The sequence below is a fragment of the Aspergillus stella-maris genome, assembly GCF_047715825.1.
Source record: "Aspergillus stella-maris strain CBS 113639 unplaced genomic scaffold BDV14scaffold_55, whole genome shotgun sequence".
Classification (NCBI taxonomy): domain Eukaryota; kingdom Fungi; phylum Ascomycota; class Eurotiomycetes; order Eurotiales; family Aspergillaceae; genus Aspergillus; species Aspergillus stella-maris.
The window spans coordinates 42,139-64,499 of NW_027396849.1; the positions used below are offsets into that span (position 1 = coordinate 42,139).

Genomic DNA, 22,361 nt, shown 5'->3' on the forward strand with positions numbered 1-22,361 from the left:
TTGGGTGACGTCAGCTGTTCATGGTGATGGTGAATATCTGAGTAACGGAGCTACTACTGCTTTAATAAACTACAACGGACAAAGGTCTAGGTTAGGGGGTTGATAGATAATTTTCATTTAGCTTGTGAAAAGCTGTCTAAGAGGTATTTTCGGCTGCGTGACGGCAAAGGGTATCCGAACAGAATCATACGCTGCGCAAATGGCACGCTGCTTGTCTTTTGACAGCGCAGCTCACCGGAGTCCCGCTTGGCGTCTGCCCTGGACTTCTCCAAGAGCACGGCTACCGCTGATGAATGCGACAGCTCCGACGGCGGCAACGGCCGGGAGGATCTGGAACAGAGTCCAGGAGGTATAGTACAGGAAGAAGATGCCCTCAATGGCAGTGAGCGAACCGAGGAACACGGCGTGAGGGATGGGAGCCGACTTGATCGCGGCAGGGAGGTGGTTGATGTTGGCACCCAGGTAGAGCCACTAGAGACATGTTAGTCTGTCTTCCAACAACTTTCAAGCTAACGGATTGCTTACAGCGCCACCTAGAACGGGGAAAGCAGCCAGCACCGCCCCGATGAAAACCAGTGTAATAACGACAGGCGGGTTCTTTGCGTCGTCCTTGAAGATGTGGTGGATTTCAGGGAGCTTTCCGTATCGCGAGGCTTCAAACGTGGGGACGGGTTCGTCGAGGCCGCGGGTAAGAGACAGCTGGAAGGCGGGTTCGTTGTAGGCTTGCGAGCTTCCGAATGATCCGATCAAGATCCTGGCATCGAGGGGTTCGGATGTAGCGAGGAATTGAGTGGGGAGATCTTTCCATGTCTAGGCCACGTCAGCTGTTTACTCCAAAAAGAGCTGCACGCTCCGTACCAATTCAACGCGAGATTTGCCATTGCCCTTGACGGAGAAGGGGTATGAGATGTCCAGGCCTGAGTTAGGCTCCTGGAGAAGGAGGAAGACTTGGTGCGCGCTCTTGGCCGACTTTCCTTCCTGCGCGGTCAGAGCGACCTTGAGGGTATCCGCATTTCCGAGGGGGACGGGGTTGGAGAGGGCGCTATTTCGAGGAATCCTAAGTAAGAGAAATAGTTAGCTTCAGCCTGATATTTCATGTTTGATACCATTGAGAAGGCAAGGGCGCGTACTCTTCCTTCAATCCAGCGCCTACTCCGGCGCCCTTGGTCTGAACTGACACGGTGGCATCAGCGAACCCCCAGCTTGCGGCGGCGGCAGGGAGCGCAGTCGAGGCCAGCAGCGAGAGCTGGAAAAGAGTTTGCCACCACTGCATTGTGCAAGATCAGCTCCTCTGTTGTATTGGAAAAAGTCAGCGAAGGTGAGTCGAGGTCGTCGGGGAGAGCAGACTGAGGCAGCATTGCAGCGCTAAGATAAGCGCCCGGGCGGTGTTGGGGTTTCCGGGTCCAGTGACTTGTAGCCCTAATTTCTGCTGTTCTCTCCTTCGGGCTGCCACCCATCCGTTTGTCGAGCTCTCTTTCACGGTCGACCACCCTGCCCTCACGCCTCGAGTCCTACGACCACTGCGCGATCGATCGCTCCGGACGAGTTTCCTCTGCCGTTCCATCATGCCCGATCGCGAACTCTCCTAGTTCCAGGACGACTTTTGCGCCCGCGAAATTGTCTGACGTTGCGCCTCCTTCGACGTCGCCCACCGACAACAACCTGCGAACCGGTCGTTTGTGAACCGAGACGCCATTACGAGTGGCTCAAACCGATTTAATACATCATAATAAAGCTTTGGGAAATAGTCTGGACTGTCTGTGAGTCGAGCGGTGTCCTGGTTGAAGAGCTCTGCTGGTCAGGAGTTGAGGTTCCCTAGATCCGAAACACTCCGTCCAGAGATCATGCGCAGTTACTGACCTGCATTTCTGCGTTTGTAGGCTCTTTACCGGTCAAATCATTCTCTTCGTATCCCGAACGAACCTTGAAAAATACTCTACCGCCGCGATCTTCGAGTTTAAGCCCGAACGAAGCCAACCCTAGTCCCCAAGGTGGATCATCCGCAGAACCGTGAAAGGAGAGGGGGATTCACCCAGATACAGAGACAAACTCCACAGAAACTTGGAAAAGGGCATATCTTCTTAGGCAACCGTCAAAAGTAAGCCGCCAACCGCCCAGACCTAACTGCCAACCAGTGCACCGTTCACTGAGCACTAACACAATCAATAGTGGTTAATAGGGCTTCGGTCAGCCGTGAACTCGGCTCCCCTGCCGCCCTCCCAGATTTGAGTCTTGTACGTTCCCCATCCCATTTTATATGTTTGCCACTTTCTAATTAATTCCAGACACATTCCCGAAGAAGCTCATCTAGGGCTTCTCAGAGAACAGCCCCAGATGTGAACTTGTCGAACTTCACGCAGTCCTCGTACTCTCTTCCACCAACCCCTCTCACGTCATCATTTGAAGAGTCTCTACCTTCTGCAAAGCGACGTAGAACTCAGCGTGGAACTCACTCTGAAGCAAGAACTCCTCCTTTGGGTATCACTGAGACTCCTACTCACAGGGCATTCTCTGAGCCGTTTCAGTCAAAGTCGCACAATTCTTCTGCACGGCCGACCCGCACTAGCAACTTGGCGCAGTCAAAGGCTCAAAGCCCTCAAATTCAGGACACATCGCTCACGGACGTTGATCCGGGCACTCCCTCCACTTCTAAATCGAATCCACCTGCATCCGAGCAACCTCAACTTCATCAGCAACATGACCAGACTGTCACACCTAGGCAGCTTCCATCTAGGCACAAAGCCGTTGCCATCAAAGCTGAGCCAGACAAAGACATCCCCGCTGACTCACCTGCTACGATGAACTCTGCATTGTCTCACGGTCGTCAGACCAGAAAATCAATGCCTAATCGACTGGAGAATGTAGATCAGGAAAATGGCATCACCCTATCCAAGATGTCTACATCGCGCGCTTCTACTCCACAGTCCTCTCGTCGAGAAGGGAGGAGGTCAAGACTGCCCGCAAATACAGGGGGAAAGGCCACAAAGCCATCACCAGCTTCCAAACCTCACTCAACCCCTGCATCGACCGCAAAGGCAAAGTCACAAGAGAACGGAACGACAAACGCAACCACTCCAGCTCAGCAAGCAAAAACTACGACTCCCAGCACTTCGACTAGATCTCGTCGCCGCGATCGCAAATCGATTAGGGCTAATGAGCAAACGCCCGGTTCTGCTCAGCTCGACACAGAAAGCCAGGAGAAAGAGAACGATAACTCTCAATCTCGATCACCGACTAAACGCAGCAACATGGTCAAACTGAATGTGGGCCGCAAGTCATTGGAATCTGTCCTTGCTCAGCAAAAGTCCCAGGATCTCGAGATGGCCAACGTCGACGCCATTGACCACCCCGAAAATGGCGATTATCATGTTGAGTATGACTCTGAAATGTACCGGAATAACTATGGCCTTGATGGCCACATGGATGCTCCTACTTCTCCTACCAGCCTCTCAACGACCACCTCCAATGCAATGCGCACCTCTGGACGCACGCGCAAACCAACCATTCGAGCTCTCGAGTCGTTAGAATCTGAGAAACGGAAGCGCCGGCCTCGCGGGTCGTCCGCGAAACCAGCTGCCGAAAATGCGGACACTAATTCGATTACGCGTTCTGGACAGACGACCGCTCAGCAGTCTTCTGCGGAGTCATCACCACGGAAGCCTGATGTGATGATCCTCGCAAAACGGATCTACGAGCTAGCTGCTGCCGCAGTCGCACCAGATTTCGAGCCTGCGCCGGAGGTAGAGATCTGGCTCAACGAGCTGCAACAAAAGGTAGATGAGAGAGAAAAGGAGAGAGTACAAGAGATCGAGATGGAACTAGAACCCGAACCAGAACCAGAGCCTACGGTAGAGCCTGAAGTGGAATCTACGGTAGAACCTACGGTCGAAGCCGAACCGGAGCCGGAAATAGAGCTCGAAGCAGCAGCTGAGCCTCAGCCCGAGCCTGAGCCCGAGCCCGGACTGGCACCGGAGCCGGAGTCGGAGCCGGAAGCAGAACAGGAGCGCGAGCAGGAAGCTGAGAATGAACCCGAGCAGTCCGTCGCTGAAGCTGAAGGGGAACACGAACGTGAAAGCTCGCCGTCGAGCAAGCTTTTCCTGAAGAATGTGCAAGCGTCGATGCCCTGGACAGACAAGGATGGTTGGGAACACACAGGCCAGATTAACAAGCACGAAGAAGAATACGTGATTGTTCCCGATACTTACGAATGGTACCGACCCAACAACACATACGAAGACGAAGAGCTCCCTCTACCCCCGATCCGCCTCAGGACCCTGGTTCAAGCAGAGAGGGACCGTGCCTTTGGCTATCCTCCTCGCATGGGAGACCGCAATATCCCCGTCGACGACCAAGGGTTCTTTCTGCTTGAGAATGTCCCCGAGGAGAAGGCAAAGCTGAAGACTAAGGAAAAGGCTCGCGCAAGAGGGATCTACGTCACCAAGTTCATGGCTCTCGAGGAAATCGAGAACATGATCAGCCTGTATGACAGCGGCCAACCCCCTGTCCCTCCTACTTTCGATATTCCGATAGAAGTGGAAGCGAAACCCCCTACTCGCAAGCGCCGACGCACCGATACGACATCCAGCAAGCAACAAGCCGAAGTCATTGAGACGCCTAGGCCTAAGAGGCGGCGTCAAAATGCCGGCAACGTCGCGCATCAGGAGCCGGAACATCTTGCGGCAGACGAAGCAGAAACACCCGAGAAAAAGTCTCTCAAGATCACCCTAATCTTCAAGAAGGGCCAACTAGAAAAGGCCTCCGCCGCTGACACAAACGGCACCAACCACCCCAACAACTCACAATCCGGTCATGAACCTGTTACTCCCGCTAAAGCCGTTGAGAACGGCGACCAACCCAATATCCACCCCACCCCCGGCTCAGCCGACGCCAACGAAACAACACCCGGCGGCCGCCCCCGCCGCCGCGCCGCCGACGCCCTAATGGCCAACTTCCAGAAACACGCGGAAGCCCGCGCCCAGCGCGCTGAACGCGCTCGCCTCGGCCATGCCCGGAGAAAGGGCACGCCTTTGAAAACAGTCACGGGAATCCACGGGGACACAATTGAATCTCCGATTCGCCCGGTTGTTAATTCCATGAATCTGGATTAGACTAGGTACCTATCTAGACGGTTATGGTGGCGTGGAACTTGTTCCAACATATTATTCTTTGATAATGCTTTCTTGATGTTATATTATACTATTGTCTATTTTCCTCTTTCTTTCTTTTTTTTTTGCTTTCTCGCATTAGTTCAGACCATTTCCTCTGGAGTCATGGGTGGCTACTCTATCACATCAACAGGATCAATCAATCAAGCATAGCGATGTCTGCGCGGCGGTCTTTGGCTTTGAGTTTGGGCATTTATAGTATCTATTTATTCCTTGTTCATCAAGAGCACCTTCCTACATCTCTCTCGCTTACTGCTTGTATACTGCAATCTCATGTTCATTTCCGTATGCTCTTCAGTTACTGCATTCTATTTTCCCTACCTGCTTTCTTCGCCCTGCGCCGCAGGCTAACATACGTTGTATTATGATTTTTTTGAGCCATAGATCTATAAGACATGGGATCCTGTACCCTAAACCTACGCTAATCGATCAACCGTCGTGACGACAAAAATAAGTCCATGCTCCAAGTCTACACTGTAGCTCGCCCAAACGCCGGCAATACCGGAGTTATCTCACACTACTAATAAGGAAGGAACAGTCGATAAATTGGAAAGGAGCAACCAGTCCATCGCACCTTCCCTCTTCCATTCCATGTATATCGCGCCTTCCATCTTCAAAATCCCACAAGTCACGGAAAGCGCGACCCTCACCTCCCCTTGTCCCCAAAAAGGAAGGCACGATCTCCAGTGGACATCACGTGACTTTCATCCATCCAACCGCGTCGTTTGTCTTTTTCATCCACCGGACCAAGCACTCCACAACATATACTTAGAAAGCAGCAACGAAATCAGGGAAAACATGGCAAAAGTACCAGAGTCAGCACCCGAGATCAAGGAGCCGAGTTCGAGACCTCGCGTCATTGACCCAAATCTCCAACCTGGGTTTGGACCGAGACGGTCCCCGGCTGCGGCTGCGGCTGCTAAGCCGAAGCCGTTTCCGAAGACTTTGAATGAGATTAGGCAGACGAAGGAGTATAGGGCTGCTTCTAGACGGTGAGATAATCTTCTAATGTGAGGTTTATAGTTGAGGACGTCTCATGCTGATGAAAATGCAGATGGCTGTCGACGATCGTGGCGCTGCCGATTTTGATTTATTCGTCTTGGGAGCTGTATGATCGGCGTGAGTTCTTTTCCTGGTTCTTCGTTTATATAGCTGGGTTGAGTTGAGCTGACGGCGTTGGATTTAGGGTATCGGAGGGTGCAGCGGAAGCATCTTGATGAACTTACGCACGTTGAGTAATTGTTGAGTTGAAGAGTGATAGATGGCTCTATGAAATGCTATCTAAGTATCCTACTCAGTTGGCTTGTATACTTTTGAGCTCTGTGACTATGTATTATTAGATGATCTTGGTTTGTATTTATGGACTTGGGTTTGAATCTACGGAGCATGGCGTTGCATGTGCAGGAACTGGCTATTTGTTTTGATCTTAACTAACTCCTATTTCTTTCTTCTTGCATATTGACAGAGAATCGGGCATTCACCTACGGCGGGCTTGTCTCTTTTCCAAGGATTCGTCCAAGAAGTTGATATCTTAATTCCCATCTGCTTGCTTCAAGGAAGGTCTAGCCTTCTGCACTCCGCACATCCCTAGTATCAAACTCGCCATGGACCGGTTATCATCGACGTGGCCGACAAACCCGACGTACCCGCGCACACAAACTCGCTGTCCTCCGGTCTCTACCCAGGACTTGATCTCGTGGGAAGCGACGGGGCAGTCTGCTGCTGCTACACCAACGCTGCCCTCTACCTCATCTTCATCTTCGAGATATTGTTCGACATCAGAATCAGAATCAGAATCGTAATGATCATCATCTTCTTGCACGTTGTCACTGCGCTGGCCGCACTTTTCAGGAACATTGGTGCATATGATCCGTTGATCAGTCTGCTCTTCACCATCGCCATCACCATCTGAGTCGGTGTAATCGTAAGGAGCGCTCAAACAGTCATTGCTCACATGTTTGGGAAATTCAGATTCAGCTGCGAGTTTATGACTGATCCATTTGCGGTACTCGTCTCGAGAACTCAGGTCGGCCATCGTGAGTCCACCTGCCGCGGTCTTTGAACCAAGTTCAGTTTCCATAGCCTGCCACTTCTCGATGCCAAAGTCTTCCTCCGTAGCAGCTGTGCTACTCGTCTCGTACCTGGGACCAGGCGGCTGCCAAGGTTTCAATTGGTCTGTATCAAGCCCTCTAACTCGGCCATCTCCGACGGTCCCATTCCCAGGCTCCGCGCTAGCCTCCCCCTTACTAACAACAAGAATCTTGTCACTGTCCTCGACACCATCCAAGAACACAGCCCGCATGCGATAACGAGTCGCACGGTAGGCCCCGCTACTCATACTGCGTAGTTCCGCCCCATTTATCTTCATTGTCCATTCGTTCTGCGTCGCGCCGCAGATCTTCCACCCTAATTCGGTGCCGAATGTGTCGGATATGTAGTTCTTGAACCGTAATGGTTGAAGTGCGGCTTGGGCAGGAAACTCAAATGCGAAGAGAACAGTCCTTTCGCGCGGATGGATTGTGCGATGGAGGGGTTTCGAGCTTGTGGGTTGGTCCGGGTCCGGGGTTGTGTTTGCTTCCTCGTGATGGAACGAGTAAACCCCCTTCACGATCTCAGTCAACAACTCCGATATAGCTTGCGCCTCGCCATCGCCATCCTCATCCTCATCCCCGCAGCCATTGCGACCGTCAATATCCATGACTTTCGCATTAGTGACGATAAACCCACAGATCGACTCGATCATGGATTCATCTGCGAGGATGCTTTGAAGGTCCGCGAGACCGTTTGCGAATATGATGTGCGCGTCACGCTCCAACTTGCTGATTATGGAGCCGTAGCTCGCGATGAGATCGATTGTGTGCGTGCTGGATGGTGATATGAGGATTAACACGGGCTTGGATTGTTGGCACTGGCTTTGGCTGTGCTTGTAGAGGGTTGTTCCTGCGGTTTCTAGTCCGGGCGGCGCTTCGCTGGAAGACTGCGACATATTGATGTTTTGATTGCGATATCTCGAGAGATCTAGTAATGGAGATATTGGTTGAAGAGAGTGTGAGAGGAGAAATTATGTGCCTACGAGAAAAAGGGAAGAGAAGGCACTGAGTGGATTTCTTTACAGAACGCAGTACCTCCCGTTCCCAGGTATGGTACGTCATGAGACAGATGAAATCATTTTGGATAAGCAAATATAGATCAATCTTTGCTGAATTATTTCCTAGAGAAAGTGTCATGATAAATTTGAAATGCAATGGAAAGGCCCGAAGGCAGCAACCAAAACTCACTGCCATGGAAGGAACTATTCACAGTGGGAAAGGGAAAGACCAACAGCCAATGAGTTTTCTCATGCAAATAATGCCATCAGGGCTTTTCTATCGTACCAACAGCCGACAATCAAATCTAAGCAGCATAACAACTCTTCCAACTTCCACCACTCCTCGCGAAGCTCAGACCCTCCACCCAATCACTCAGACCACAGCGTCCAAGCTCATCAACGTCACACCCCTTGAGCGGCACAACGCGATCATTAACAAGAGCCCTCACAAGCGGTTCAGTTTGGCCATCACAGCTAAGCAACTCAAAGTATGCCCGTGCCCCAAACGGCACAGCCCAGGCAGCCGAATACCCATCCATCTCCTCAACAGTCTCAACTTCTGTCTGCGAGAGCGGCGCGGTGCCGTTGTAAAGCCCCATTGCGAAGAAGATTGAGATCATGCTGTTATCGTGCGAGAAGTCTGCGTACAGCTTCCTGTCGAGTGGAAAAGTTGCTGGGTTGGAATCGAGTGTGCGGTTTGTGCTTGTGTTATCGCGCACTGGCTTCTGCGTAAGGCGCGCAATAAGCTCGTTCGTGAAGCCGATTCCCTGCGTTGGGCCCAGTGCTGCGCCAGCGCCATAGCCGTAGTATTTTGAGAGGGATTGTATGTAATCGTACTGCACCCACTCCTTTTCTGTGAAGAGAGTGCAGAAGGGAGAAAGTTTGCTGCCGTCTTCTGAAAGAGCCACTGTGTCGAAGGAGCACATGTCCATTAGGTAAATAACCTGGTCGTCTGTGAGTTTGATGCCGGGGAGGTCAGATTCAAGTCTACGCCTGATGTGCGGCGTGACGAGAGATGTGAAATCGGCTTCAATCTCATCGGCGACTTCGCTGCTTTCAAATGCGGCGCATGTGCTGTGGTCGAGGGTGTTGTTGAAGCCCTCTGTTTCGAGGAGGACGAGGTTGACTTTAGCCGCAGAGCCTGAAGAATGCGAGTCGCCGCGCTTTGCACTCTCAAACCCATCGATGAACTTCTCGGCAGACGCCACGACGCGGTCTGATCCAGAGGCACGAATAAATGGTGTTATATCCTTTGAGAGACCCTTATACCGCTGATAGAACTTCACACCGGAATCAACCATCTGCGCCTCGCCAAAGGCCGTCAGGTCGTCCGCGCCAAGCGAATAATTGTACTTGCCCAGGAAGGCATACTTCCCAGAGAATGAGGACGAAGAAGCATTGCTTTGAATGGCGGAAATAAGGTCAGAGTACTTCTCGGACTTGCTCTCTGTTGGATAGCGGGCTCCGTGGCGCGAGAGGACCTGCGCAAAGGTCACGGTGCAGCCCTGGGGTACATCCGACGAGGCAGCGGACTCATCCTCTACTGAGAAGTAGGGAGAGTACTGGCCCCAGAGATGCGAAACAGACGAAAAACACTGGTATCCGCGCTCAATTGAGTTGCAGGGCTGCCTTTGGTTGTTGAGTGATGACGAGGCCGAGGCGCTGGATGGACGTTAGCATTATTTCATCCATGTGAGACTAGAAAAGAGACACACCTCGACATCAAATAAACGAGCGCAAGCGAGCTCATAAAAACAGCCATGATGAAGACAACTTTCAGCCTGCTACTTCTCCTAGCCTTGGGCCTGAGATGAGCCCAGCCTGGCCGAGGGCCATAGCCATGCTTAAATAGCGGCAGCGACTCCTTCATCTTTGGCACATTGCGAGTCTCGGTCTCAGGATAGTGTGGATCAGGAGAATCAGTAGCTAGAACTTAGCTCAATGCGCTACGGGATGTTTGAAGAAGACGGCGAAGCCATCCCACGTTGTCGGTGATGAGTGCATCAGGTTAGGTACCTTGGAGGTGAACAATGATAGGCTGGAGCTTGGCACGTGGGCTGCGCTGGCACCGTTGGTGGATTTGCGGCCTCAGGCATGAGCCGCACGACTAGTCCGAGAGTGACAGTTTGCTCCGATATCGAAGTTGCGAAGAAGGTTGGAATCTTGCAGACAAGCCATGTATCAAGCATTTCGTTCCCCACGACGCTAGACCATGAACCGAAATTACAGGATCGTTAGGTTGGTATATGACAGATTTGATTGTACTATACAGTCTATGGAACACAGTAACGCTGGACAGGCATCAACGAGGGAAGTTGCGCTTTTCAACAAATCTTTGCAGTACGATGGTATCGTTTCCAGAGTACACAAACGAACACTGCAAAAGCCAAACAGACACAGACAAGCTGACAGGAAGGCAGACCCAAACACCAAGTAGCACCGGCCATAACCCATAATCATGAAACAGTGGCCCCCACGCGAGGCCGATCAACGGAGGTTTCTACGCCTGCTTGATCGGCAAATGATAAATAATAGAACTCTTTTGATCGCGTATAGGTCATAGAAAAACGTTCGGTGGGAGAAAATAAGATGTGCAGGCGCTGTACGCAGGACCTTACACACAAAACGACCCAAACGGCGGCGTGATGTTTGCGGCTCAATAAACACCGATGCAGGAGGACCATAATAGTCATCCAAAAGCAGTACGTATACTGGCTAGGAAGAACGAAAGTCACATGCTTTTTGATGAATTGCAGACCATGATGACGGTCAAGCATGAGAAAGTTGAGGGGAGGCAACGCCACCCCGGCGAGCTGGGTTCCTGACGCAGCTCAACACTTCCTGTCGTTACTGTTGTGATATGCCTCGTCTCTCTATGCACTGCGGCTCCAGGTGCCTGGCATAGGAGACATTGGTCTTTGTCGCTCGGTCGGTGTGACTCGTTCTGACTGTGCAGAATATGCTGATGGTGCAGACCAGTTACCACCAGGCATCGGACCGGAAAGAGGAGGGATATGTTGCGCGGGCGCACGAGGGACCGGTGGATGCCGCTGAGAAGGTAAGTCGGATACTGCTTCCTCAGTCTTCATTGAGACGCCCGATCCAGTCCAGACTCGACCTTCTCGAGGGTCCCTTTGCGGCGCGTTCGCTTCGTCGGGCCGCAGATGGAGAGGAGAGGTCGGCCGGGCAGGCGGCGGCACAAACTGAGATACTTGGTCTCGGAAGTAATCTCTCTCTGAGCGATAGAACTCGCGCTGTTCCCTTAGGACATGAAGCTCGTCTGTTTGCTTCTGGATAGTCTCTGCCTGTTTTCGAATCTCATCCTGCTGGGCAGTGATCTTCTGGTCCTTCTGCGTATCGTTACGCTTCCTTTGGCGGAACCTCCGGGAAGCATCACTGTTTGCTTTCCGCTTCTCTGCCTGAGTCGAGGAACCAGACTTATAATCAATATAACACTCAATCATATGGGCAGAGGAGATATTGGTCTGGCTCCGAGACCCATCCACACCAGGTGTCTCACTAACAGAGTGCCTCTGTCCATGTATAGCCAGAGGTAACCGAGTGACGGGATCGACCGCCGCATAGTGAGAAGGGTTCATATACATCGGAGCTGACTGGGGTATAGGCGCTGTAGAAACCGCGGGCGATGATCGGCCTAACTGGCTGAACACAGACGCAGGTGTGGTCGGACTGGTCTCCTTTGGACTCGGGGTCGATGTTAGATTTGTATTCGTCCGGTGACTGGCAAATGTCGATGTCGAATGTGCCGAAGTCTGGTGGTTATGGCCAGGCACCGGCGGAGCGTGCCCAGAAGAAGTGTCTGTCGGTAAAGGTGAGGTAGGAGCCACGGTTTGCAAACCGGGCAGTTGCTGGGATAGCGGGGACTGGCCAGGAACAGCTCTTGGGGGGAAATATCCTCCTGACCCGACAAACCGTTTTGAGGGCGAGACAGGAGCGATGCCTTGGTGACTTCTCATCCCAGGAGACAAGACTGGGGGGTTTGCAGGGTGCATAGACGATGGAGAAGGTAGATGCACTGCTGAAGAGGAAGAGAATCGAGAATGAGCCTGTGAGTCCAAAGGAGGTTGTTCTCCCAACCCCTCGCGACCAGCGTCTACAGACGCCGTCCGCACGCCTAGACCCTCCGTTGCCGGATGATTCAGGATCGAAGTGACACCAATAGAGCGATGCTGTGATGAGCTCAGCGGTGGTTCAACGGGAGCAGATGGGTGCCAGGACAGAGGCCGGGAGCGCACGGAGTCACGCCGCTCCGAAGTGGGAGAGAAGCCCTCGTCCCCTGCATGGCGCCTCTTCCGTTCGAGCGAGCCGCGGTCCTCACGCGAGTATGCATCGGTTGGCGACGGATCTGAGATCTGGGGGACCTTCGACATATGCTTTGCAGTTTCTTCACCAGAATGTCTCTGAGGCAACCCAGGGCATAGCGGGGCCCTCTCTCGCTCTGAAGAAGCCGAAAAGGGCTCGTGGAGAGGAGCACGAGAGAGGGAACCGGTGGCGGAGTGAGCACGGTTGTAATCAGATAGCGAATGATATTGTCGTGAGTGTACCGGGTGGGAGGAGGAGTGGGAGTATGAAGGAGTCAACACGCTGAGTCCAAGGGTAGCCACGGTGAATGACGAAGACGGGAAATTGTGTGAGAAACGAAGAGAGTAGCAGTTGCTGATTGATGCGAGAAATCCCTTTCTTTCCGGGTTTCTCCTTGGTGTCGTGTTGGGTAGCAACGGCAGGACAGCGCCAGGCGTACTACAAGGTAAGCAAAGTTTATTAAGAGACGAAGGATACAAGGGCAAGATTGTAATATAACAGAAGTATATGGAACAGAGGGGAACAGAGATGTACAAGAGAAGGGCAAATGTATACAAGCCAAACGTGGAAGAAAGTAGGAGGACGGGGAGGAGGTGTGTTTATGAAGCAGGGCTGAATCCAAACTACCGATACACCAGAAGAGACAGGCAAAGTCAGTAGGGATGATCGTGAGCTATTAAGGAAGTCTGCAGTAGTAGGCTGTTGAGGATCAGATCCAGCGGTGTGAAAGATGAAGTATTGGTCGTGAACCATCAGAACGAACAACAGACAACAGCCCTCAGTCAGAGAGGGTTTCCGACCAAAAATAAAATAAATTAAAATCAAATAAAAAAACAAATAAATCGACAAGGGAAAAAAAGAAAACATGGTGTTACATACCTGTCCATACAGTACGGTACTGGACATACACGTGTTGTACGGAGTACACGGTAGACTCAACGGCGCAGTTTCGACACCATCGAGGTTATAGTAGGATGTGGCAGCCAAGCAGACTCAAACACGTACTTTGTGCCATTTGCTATGGCTGGGTATGTGCGTCGCCCCGAAGGGAAGTGCGAGAGGGCAGGCTGTGCTTCCCCAAGACAAAGCAAAGCGGCGACGAGGGGGGAGACGGGATATCAGACCTCAATTGGGCAGGAACAGTGTATGCCGTCTGGGGACGTGACGCAAGTGACTTGTTTGTTTCGACATTTCGCATCAGCATGTTATTATGACATGCTTGGAGTTTCTCATCGAGCGTTGCACCCATGGCTGCTCTCCAATTGGTCGGAGGCAAGAAATCCTTTTAAGACCAAGCTAGTGCGTGGACTAAAAGGCAACTAGCAAGGGGATGGGGCTGGGGAAATATCGTGAGCGACCCGAAGCACCTAAGAGGCGCCGTCGCCATGGTCATGGTCAGAATTAGTGGAGGCCGGAAGCACCTAGGATTCGATGCTATGCCCCATGCAGACATGGCTGGACAATTGGCCATGCACGTCACTACTGAGCAGGTCGGCGGTTAGTTACCAGGAGCGCTCGGAGTGGGCTCACGCCTAAAAGGCCCAGTCCCCAGTAGCAAAGTATCACTATCGTGAGCGACCATATTTTTATCGCCCTTCGCAGTTCGGCTACTTACCGCTCCTGTCATACCCGAACTGCCGACAGAAGTACGGAAGCTCGGTGGGCGTTCGAACGGTGTTTGAGAGCCCAGTCCAGCTCCAGATAACATCATACCACTGGGGCTCCAGGATGACGGGACGTTCCCTTGGATCCATCGAAACGAGCTTTCTCCTCGCGGGTCCCATCACGAGGATGATCTTCAGCTCGCTATTGCATGGCTGAGCAGAAGGTGATGCTGTCTCCCCGCCGTGACCTGACTCTCGGTAAAATAATCGCCCCTGAAACCCGGGTCACTGGAGCGTCGACTAACTTAGCTCACCTGCCCGCAACTATCGCCAATACTGCGCCCACCGGGCATCTTCGTGGTCCAGAGCGATTAAATAGCGGCCTATCAGTTTCGCCTCTTTTCCGCTAGAAGCGACGTTGAAAAAAAAGGGCACCGAGCCCGGTGAAGAGCTCCGTCTGGTCTCCGGAAAAAGAAAAGTGATGGGAAAGTGAGTAATCCTGAAGCATACTTTGAGTGCTGATTGAATGCTTCACATGTGGATTATTTGCAAGCAGTTGGGAATGATCCCCAAGCATTTGGCGGAGTGCCGCATTGATGTACCCATCCGCTCAAGTCCACACTAGAGCGAGATCTTGCAAGACCATCATGATCCGGGGTTACCATAGGTAGTTTATACATGTCTATGACCGGAAACTCCTAAGGCGATGTTCTGCATAAAAAGGAGTGGCATTACGGCATCTGGCCACTGAAGAGGAATAGATCCGCCTATCTCTGGGCCTGGGTCCAATCCTTTCTGCTCTGATTGATCGTCGTTCATGTATTTTTCATCCTATCGGGTCAATCTGACGGTCCCGGGGGCCAGTTGAAAACCACACGACAGCCCCCTCGTGCTTTTCCTGACCTTGCTGCATTGCCATTGGTGCCCATCCATCCTCTCGCCTGCCGAGCCAATCTTGAAACTCGCTGCTCGGCGCGGGCCCCAGGATTCATGGCTATGTCGTGAGGAACACTCCATGTGGGAACAGGCCCGTCGAGACTGGTAGGACTACCAGCGACCAGGCGAACTATCTTGGCCACAGGGATTCAACTAACAAAGAGAGAGTTCGGTTTCGTGAGTTGGAAACGCTGTATCTGCTACGTCATTTAGTATCAAAGATCGCACAAGGTTCGAACTTCGAAGGCTAAGCTGGCCATTCGGATCATCTGGCGGAACGGATAGAGATCCGCTGGGAGTTAATCTCAGCAGTCGGGGTTCCGTAAACCAGGAAGAAGGTACCGCCTCGAGTCGTCGACCACGGATTTGATGGCCGCTGCCTTCCTGCATGCTTTTTCCTAAAACTGACTCCTGCATAACATGAGACATGATTGCCATGGATGACGGCCGTGGGGAGGCAACGGTCACCGGCTTAACAACGGATGGCATCCTTTTTTTGAGGTTAGAACCTTGTCGACAAGAGATTACTCCGTCCTTCGACTACGGAGAACGTTCGTCGTCTGCTTCATATACAAAATCCAAGTGATTCATCGTACCTCGTCACTAGACCTCGAGTGGTCTCATGTGGGCGAATCCGACTTTGGACGGTCCTGGTTCTGCAGTGAGCATTCATTTGATTTCCCGATGAAAGTACAAGGAGCAGTGTGCCGCTTGTAATTAATGACCTGCTGATAGTTCAGGTGCTGAAGGGGCCAAACCCACCCGCATGATAAGAGGCTCAAGAGTTGGGTTTCTCGATTTCATTGTCACTTGGACTAGGGCACCCGATTCTTGGTAAATACCTGGCTGGGCAGCAGAGTCGAGAAACCAGGGCGTTCGTTTGTTGGGCTCGGCACTTCTTTGACGGCCATCATCATTCCCCTCCTCCGCCATCGGCAATGACACCTTGTTATGCTTCGTACGCCCATCGCCCGCAGAGGCTTCTCGGTCCGATCCATCGACATAGAGTTGACTGGTGTGAGTCTGTCGTTTCAGGATACGCAATCCCGTCTGTAACGGATAGGCATCTGTCAACCTCCAACACCGGCGGCACTTGAAAATTACGGACATGTTCTCAATTTGCTCTGCTTCATCCGCTCCACGCTTCAGCGCATCTGCGACTGTTGATTATTACCCACACGGGAACGTGCATTTCAGACGCCATTGTCGCCGATCAGCTCCAAGGATCCGCACGAGGAGGCTGGCTGGCAGCTGAGCTGGCAGACTAGCTACGTAACAGAACGCTCGTTGGGCCGAATCGGTGCGTTCATTATTCTGGATCATGCGCAGGCCAGTAGGATGGAGCATCTTGCAGCTGTCGAGACGTGACAGGTTGGGTGTAAACTCTGAGCCGACTTTCAAAGGGTCAGTCTTCTAGGGCGGGGCATGTCAGCAGAAACAGCGCAACCAAACGATAGAGTCAGGTTAGACCGACCATGGCGTGCAAAATATACTATCCGTCATGGGGTCTTCAGAAAGACGGTAAAGAGACGATCCTCTAAGCCATCGGAATTGCAGCGACCTTAGATCCAGGGAGTCATCGCACAATACAGAGTAGAACTGCAAACTCTGCGGAATTATGTTCCGTTTCTCTGATTAACATCACTGGTATTTTTTGTGAAGACTGAGATTCAGGAAGAAGGTGATAAGAAGGCTGTCGTATTTGGCGCTCTTGCCGGGCTTTTTTACGATTGGCAGAATTCCCCAACTGTTCCCAGTGTTGTGGTTCACGGGTCCCCAATTTCCCATGTGTTGTCCACTTGCAACGAGTCGGTGTGCCTTGGGAAAAAATATATCTTAGTCACCCATGTCCACTGAGAATTGCTGCTTTTGATATCGATCAGATTGATCGCCTGCGTTGTATGGTTGCTTTTTTTCTTTCTGCCTCAGAAAACTTCGGACCCCCATCTTCAGTGCCGCTGTAACCGCCTTCTTAGAAATTCGGAGTCATGGCATGCTCCGTCGAGACAATATTATCGACATTGTTCCGAGTTAAGCGCTTGACATGCAGTGCTGCGAAATCTCATCATCTGAGGTTGCATCGAATCCATTTTAATCATTTTCCTCATGGACAAGGTGTACCACACCTTTCGCGCGGGCAGAGATTGCGACGAATAGACATCAACAGAGGGGAGACCGCCGCGCCCAAGTGCAGTGAAAACCACGAAGACCTGAGGCAGATGCAACCTTTATTACCTCGGAGCATTGCACGTACATAGAAAAAAAAAAAGTAATCAACGGATGTTAGTGTTTGGTTGCATACTGCATGCAGTGTCTTCGCACTTGCACGAGTTCGAGTCGCTTAGTCTGATTTTGATCTAGATTAGATTAGCTCGGGCGAGGCAAGGCAGGAACACTGCGTCCTTGCGAGTGAGGGAAGACGATCCCGGCCCTCACTGCATTCAGCATCACACAGAAACCAAGAGCCTTCGCATACTCGCGATCGCAGCATTATCGAATGAGGACAGTGGGATTGTTCATTCGTTCGACTAGGCGAGGTCTTGAATCCAGTGAGTAGTGTATCGTGATGCCAGAACAAATGTTCTATACGAAGAATGCAGCTGTACTTTTGTTCGACATGCATCAAGATGATTTGTATCAACAATTCTGACGGAGTAGGACTTTTGGTTGTTAGCTACTCCATAATCAGTACTTCTGTCCATGTTTTCTTTTTCCACAGTTGGGCTGGCCAGGAGTGGAGATTCTGCAGCTGGCATTCGGGCATCCTTAGTGGTACGGAGGATATCAAGCCACTGGGCAGACATCCATGATTCGGCATTTGCCCTGAACGCGGAAGCAGGAGCTCACAGCTTGAAGGCTTGGTTTCAGCGCAGGCTGCATCGTTGTACTTTGTCCAAGCAGCTTCGTCTTCCCCTTTTCGATTCCTGTTACACAGGTCCTGGGCAAGATCCATAGATCGGAGAACTATCCAATCGGTTTCGGGTGCAAGCACCACAAATACGCATCAAGAAGGGACCAGTGTTCAGGGGCCCGGGAAGGTTACGATAATTGAGGGAGATTTCAGGAGTATCGTTGCTAGTTCTGTTTGGGGCCATCACCTCCTCGGAAATGCTCTCAACAACATTACCAGAACCTATTACAACCCACCGTCCTTGTCAAGTATATCGTCGTTAGCGCGTCGCAAGCGCTTCGCGCATTACTGATTCATTCGAAATTCATGCCTTGGCTGTCCTTCAATGCCCACGTCGATTCTATAGAGATTCCCACCGTATCGAATCGACTCCGGGAACTGGTCATCATTGGTGTCGTCCTTGGCCGTTGTGATGAAAAGCTCAGTGCCCACGAAGACTGGGCAGGTGATGTTTCGAGTCGGGAGGGATATTTCGCCAATGACTTCGCCCTGTGGTGAGATGCGAATAACCTTACCGCCACCATAGATTGCACTCCAGATACACCCTTCGGTGTCGATAGCAAAACCGTCAGGCTCTTTCGGCTCTCCGATGTCAAAGTGGACCCTTCTGTTGCTAATTTCCCCGGTTTCCTCGTTGAAGTCGAAAGCGAAGATCTTGCCAGTTGGAGAGTCCGTCAGATACATAGTATCGTTGGCAAGGTTCCATCCAATCCCATTCGGTATCGTCAAATGCTCAAGCACACGGTTAAGTTTCAGATCCGAGTCTAACCGAAAGAGAACACCCTCATTGATCGGTGTCTCAACCTTGGGATCTTTCATCGCACCGGCCCAGAGACGGCCCCTGCTATCGACGGCCCCGTCGTTGAAGCGCATCCTATTATTCACCAAGATCAGCAACTCAATGTGATAGCACGGCTCGTGTGAACCCACTTGTAAAGCTTGTCTTCTTCACTCCAAGGACGAGCAAGATAATTTATTTCGCCTGTACCGCGGTGTACCAGAGCAAATCCGTGCTTTGCAGCTGCGACTATGTAATCCTCATTGTTCTGGCTGCCGCTCGCAATATTTGCGGTAACTCTGGGGTCCCATCTGTCAATCACTCATCAACCTGGTATCATGCAGTCAAAATCACACACCCGATTGAATATGATGTATCAAGAGCCTTCAGAGACTTTGGACCCTGGGCCAGATCCAGAGCATACAACTTTTGTTCCCAAATGTCAACAAAGCGGAATTCATTCCTACTTTTATCGTAGAAAGGGCCCTCGAGTAAAGTACCGGAGACTTCGAGATACGGCTGAAGATCAGTGAGAGTTTAGCTATCTTCATCGGAAAGGCCAGATTGGGGCAACCCAGTGCTCACCTTTGAGACCGTCCACTTTTGAATTGAAGACATCGTCTTTGAAAAGATCACGAGGCTTGGCAACTCACTTCAGGTGAGTAGGAAATACGAAAGGGGCGTTTAAGGAAATCGATAGCTCAATCTCACGACGACAAAGAGATTGGAGGTGAGTTGGAGACTCCAGCGTCGTCGACAGCGGCAGTTGGAGCGTGGCCGATTGGGAAAAAAGCGCCAAGCCTCCACATGACTTCCGCTTTGGTCATCGATTGAACTCTGGAGAGTCTGTGTTTACTCTGCTCTGTGTTCTTACACCCTCTACTCTACTCTACTACTGTCTCCAAGTACATCGCTCTTACGCTTCGGCCCTTTACAGTAATAACAGTAGTATTATGAGGCTTGACCGGGGCCATTGAATCCACGTCACTCTGTACTCTTTTGGGCAAGCTACGTCCTGATCCATGTACCCCGTACAGTGTATAGGCGCTGACATTATTATTGCTCGCTGAGGAGACTCATGTCAATGCGATGATAGCCAAATTTCCGTTCGAGAGATGCCTCGGATATCCCTCCGATCTTTGCCCCAGAAGTCTTTTTGGCCGTAAGTCAACAGACAATACTATAACATGATTTGCTAGGACTAGGGAGATCACTAAAATCCGACGAGGAGCGTTAGCCTAGCGAATCAGCGGAATTATTGTATGCGACGTATCACCTGTCATCCATCTATAAGCTCTTGCCTCGAACGTGTCGAAATCTATTTAAGCACTTTGCTGCTTCGCTTATCTCAACGATGGGGTAATAGACTCATTCCTGCACGTTTGCTTGGCCCCTCCACAGCTCTACAGAGTTCTGCGATGCATCGAGTCTTGCTGCCATGAGACTATGACGCACGCGTTGTATCCAACCAACAGCCTCACTTCTCTCTGTCAAGGTCTCCAGGAGCGACGGTGGAGAAGCGGAGAACAAATAGGATTTCATCCGACCGGCAGAAATCATCGCTGAACCGTGTCTTCGCTGTCGGTCCCTGAATCTGACGTTTCTGTTCCATGGATGTGACACAGCACATCGGCCGGGGTCCCAGACTGCCGAACTTTGTGTAAGATTTTCTGCCACTTGGAATCCAGCCTTTTGACATACAGCTGTTCAAATGCATTCTGCTGCATTGATCACCCGTTCTCCGACGCCTCATGACGCTCTAATCTGCAATTTGGTTGCATGGTCGAGTGCGTGAAAAGAGAAGCAAACAAATACTCCTACAGACAAACCAAACTTGTAGCATGGTCCAGTTCTACAGCTCTTCGGCACAGCGAGAGAAATATGCCTCAGTCTTTGCCTCCTAGACTGTTTCCGTCTGACTCGAAACAATCTTGTAAGCATGTCTTGTACAACTGCACAATAATCAAGCGGTCAAGCACTCTCGAGCACTTTCCGGGAAATCTTCAAGCAAAGCTCCAGCTTTGTTCATCTATCCGGGGTGATCGCCACGATGTTGCTCATCAATTACCAAATCAGCAAGAGATGGGCAGTTATAGTGGGTCCAGGAGACCGTGGCCTTGATAAACGGGCCATTAAGGCTATTTAGTACTCCTGTCACGGACCAGGCAGACGTGGAGCCTGCCAGCTCAACCTCCATGCATGATCATCTGCATCATTTGGGCAGGCCATGGTCGGGGGAGTACCTGCAGGAGGCAAACAACACAGCCTAATATCAGTAGTAGTGATTCTGGACACTGTTCCACCTCATGTCACCAACAGTGCTGTTGACACTTGACGCCGTCACCAACAAGGTGAGTTTCGCCTTCCCCTGACTGGAACCAAAGGACGCGGAAAATGCGGTGAGGGCAAAGCTAAATCATTGAATCCAGTTCTATTTGCTCATTCTTGTTTCAGAGGTTTTTTATCCTTCAATCCGGAATGGGTCCCAAGCGAAATCTCAAGGGACCCGAGGGTTCATCTGGGGCCCTGGACAGCTCCCCGATCAGCGAAAACGCGATGTCTTTCCGCAGCAAGCATCCGGGCTGATACGAGCCCATATTTAATACTTTGGCCATGAATGTACAAAGTCGCCCCCACATGACCAATTCTTCATGCGTGACAACGTATCTTACATGGCTCGACATGCATGATAAGCTGGGTCAATATGCAGCTAAAGCTCCTTTCTTACACGCCGCTAGTAACTGTGCCCTGCCCTTGGTAACTGGCTAGTATCGACGATACAGTTACGGTAACGCCTGTTTTGTTACAATGTTAGGCACTCGTGCTTCTTCTCAGGGATTTTGTACAGATACCTCCTTTTCAGTGTCCCGTCGCTTCAAAAGCAAGTACAGGGTACTTCGCCAATGACAAACAACCTGGTCCTGGAACTTCCGGAAGTGGTCCGGTCTACAACTCGTTGACAATTCGCTAGCTCAGCCTTCATTGTACCTATGCTTTGCACTACGGAGATACCCTCCGTTGCCTGTGTATACATCAAACTCAGCTCTGAGCAAACACCCAGCCTCATCTCGCGAATCCGCCTTCAATCCAAAGTCTAAAGTAGATACGTCAGGTATCAACAAAGCAAGGCAATCGGTCCGGGCTCGCCACGACAACGTCCAAACATACGCCACCCAGGCCTCGTTCAGAGAAATTAGGCGGCCGGGTTGTTTCTCGTCTCAGCTCTGACAGCCCTCCTGCACGTCGATGAGAAAGGGGAAGCTTGGGGCGGATACATGATTGCTAACGGTCAAACGTTTAGGGCTGGAAATGTGGCTGAGATTACGTGCATATGCGCTTGAATTCTCCGTAGCAAAGCGAGGAGTGCAGAATGTCGCCTGAAAGTACTCTGTCTCAGCATTAGGGCTACTTTGAGGATGTCTCCTTCTTCTGTCAGCTGAAGGTGCTCGATTTCTATTTCTACAAGATTGGATCACCTATCCCATGCACAAACAATCAACAACTACCTGGTCAGTCGCTCCTATTCTCAACCCACTTAGGAAATCATATCCTCAGC

The 22,361-nt window shown here is 51.4% G+C and overlaps 10 protein-coding genes across 10 annotated transcripts; 4 read left to right on the top strand and 6 right to left on the bottom strand.

Moving 5' to 3' along the window:
* Positions 1-94: 94 nt before the first annotated feature.
* Positions 95-1,352, bottom strand: BDV14DRAFT_178979 (putative oligosaccharyltransferase subunit ribophorin II). Its single transcript, XM_073769670.1, has 4 exons — positions 1,131-1,352; positions 859-1,057; positions 526-810; positions 95-471 (listed from the first exon to the last, which is right to left on the bottom strand). The coding sequence occupies exons 1-4, from the start codon at positions 1,271-1,273 to the stop codon at positions 232-234; spliced, it is 867 nt and encodes a 288-aa protein (XP_073625064.1). The 5' UTR covers positions 1,274-1,352; the 3' UTR covers positions 95-231.
* A 1,542-nt stretch (positions 1,353-2,894) lies between these two features.
* On the top strand, positions 2,895-5,108 carry BDV14DRAFT_203083 (putative GPI-anchored cell surface glycoprotein; the record flags this gene model as incomplete). The annotated part of the gene is made up of 1 exon (XM_073774203.1): positions 2,895-5,108. The coding sequence occupies one exon, from the start codon at positions 2,895-2,897 to the stop codon at positions 5,106-5,108; it is 2,214 nt and encodes a 737-aa protein (XP_073625065.1).
* A 106-nt stretch (positions 5,109-5,214) lies between these two features.
* BDV14DRAFT_111267 (uncharacterized protein) lies at positions 5,215-5,611 on the top strand. The gene has a single exon (XM_073765688.1). It carries the CDS (start codon positions 5,321-5,323, stop codon positions 5,531-5,533), a length of 213 nt encoding a protein of 70 aa, XP_073625066.1. The 5' UTR covers positions 5,215-5,320; the 3' UTR covers positions 5,534-5,611.
* Positions 5,612-5,926: 315 nt separating this feature from the next.
* BDV14DRAFT_178985 (uncharacterized protein) lies at positions 5,927-6,715 on the top strand. Its single transcript, XM_073769671.1, has 3 exons — positions 5,927-6,157; positions 6,220-6,284; positions 6,352-6,715. The coding sequence occupies exons 1-3, from the start codon at positions 5,964-5,966 to the stop codon at positions 6,402-6,404; spliced, it is 312 nt and encodes a 103-aa protein (XP_073625067.1). The 5' UTR covers positions 5,927-5,963; the 3' UTR covers positions 6,405-6,715.
* A 1,843-nt stretch (positions 6,716-8,558) lies between these two features.
* Positions 8,559-10,015, bottom strand: BDV14DRAFT_191780 (histidine phosphatase family protein; the record flags this gene model as incomplete). Its single annotated transcript, XM_073771535.1, has 2 exons — positions 8,559-9,915; positions 9,969-10,015. 2 exons carry the CDS (start codon positions 10,013-10,015, stop codon positions 8,559-8,561), a joined length of 1,404 nt encoding a protein of 467 aa, XP_073625068.1.
* A 415-nt stretch (positions 10,016-10,430) lies between these two features.
* BDV14DRAFT_111296 (uncharacterized protein) lies at positions 10,431-10,818 on the bottom strand. The gene has a single exon (XM_073765690.1). The coding sequence runs from the start codon at positions 10,711-10,713 to the stop codon at positions 10,477-10,479; it is 237 nt and encodes a 78-aa protein (XP_073625069.1). The 5' UTR covers positions 10,714-10,818; the 3' UTR covers positions 10,431-10,476.
* A 308-nt stretch (positions 10,819-11,126) lies between these two features.
* Positions 11,127-12,644, bottom strand: BDV14DRAFT_203086 (uncharacterized protein; the record flags this gene model as incomplete). Its single annotated transcript, XM_073774204.1, has 1 exon — positions 11,127-12,644. The coding sequence occupies one exon, from the start codon at positions 12,642-12,644 to the stop codon at positions 11,127-11,129; it is 1,518 nt and encodes a 505-aa protein (XP_073625070.1).
* A 195-nt stretch (positions 12,645-12,839) lies between these two features.
* BDV14DRAFT_111291 (uncharacterized protein) lies at positions 12,840-13,539 on the bottom strand. The gene has a single exon (XM_073765689.1). It carries the CDS (start codon positions 13,480-13,482, stop codon positions 13,036-13,038), a length of 447 nt encoding a protein of 148 aa, XP_073625071.1. The 5' UTR covers positions 13,483-13,539; the 3' UTR covers positions 12,840-13,035.
* Positions 13,540-13,548: 9 nt separating this feature from the next.
* BDV14DRAFT_178989 (uncharacterized protein) lies at positions 13,549-13,806 on the top strand (the record flags this gene model as incomplete). The annotated part of the gene is made up of 1 exon (XM_073769672.1): positions 13,549-13,806. A coding segment is annotated over one exon (242 nt), but the record flags the coding sequence as incomplete, so codon positions are not given.
* A 4,315-nt stretch (positions 13,807-18,121) lies between these two features.
* On the bottom strand, positions 18,122-19,553 carry BDV14DRAFT_178993 (SMP-30/gluconolactonase/LRE family protein). The gene is made up of 4 exons (XM_073769673.1): positions 19,391-19,553; positions 19,164-19,324; positions 18,958-19,104; positions 18,122-18,901 (listed from the first exon to the last, which is right to left on the bottom strand). The coding sequence occupies exons 1-4, from the start codon at positions 19,421-19,423 to the stop codon at positions 18,313-18,315; spliced, it is 930 nt and encodes a 309-aa protein (XP_073625073.1). The 5' UTR covers positions 19,424-19,553; the 3' UTR covers positions 18,122-18,312.
* Positions 19,554-22,361: the final 2,808 nt, after the last annotated feature.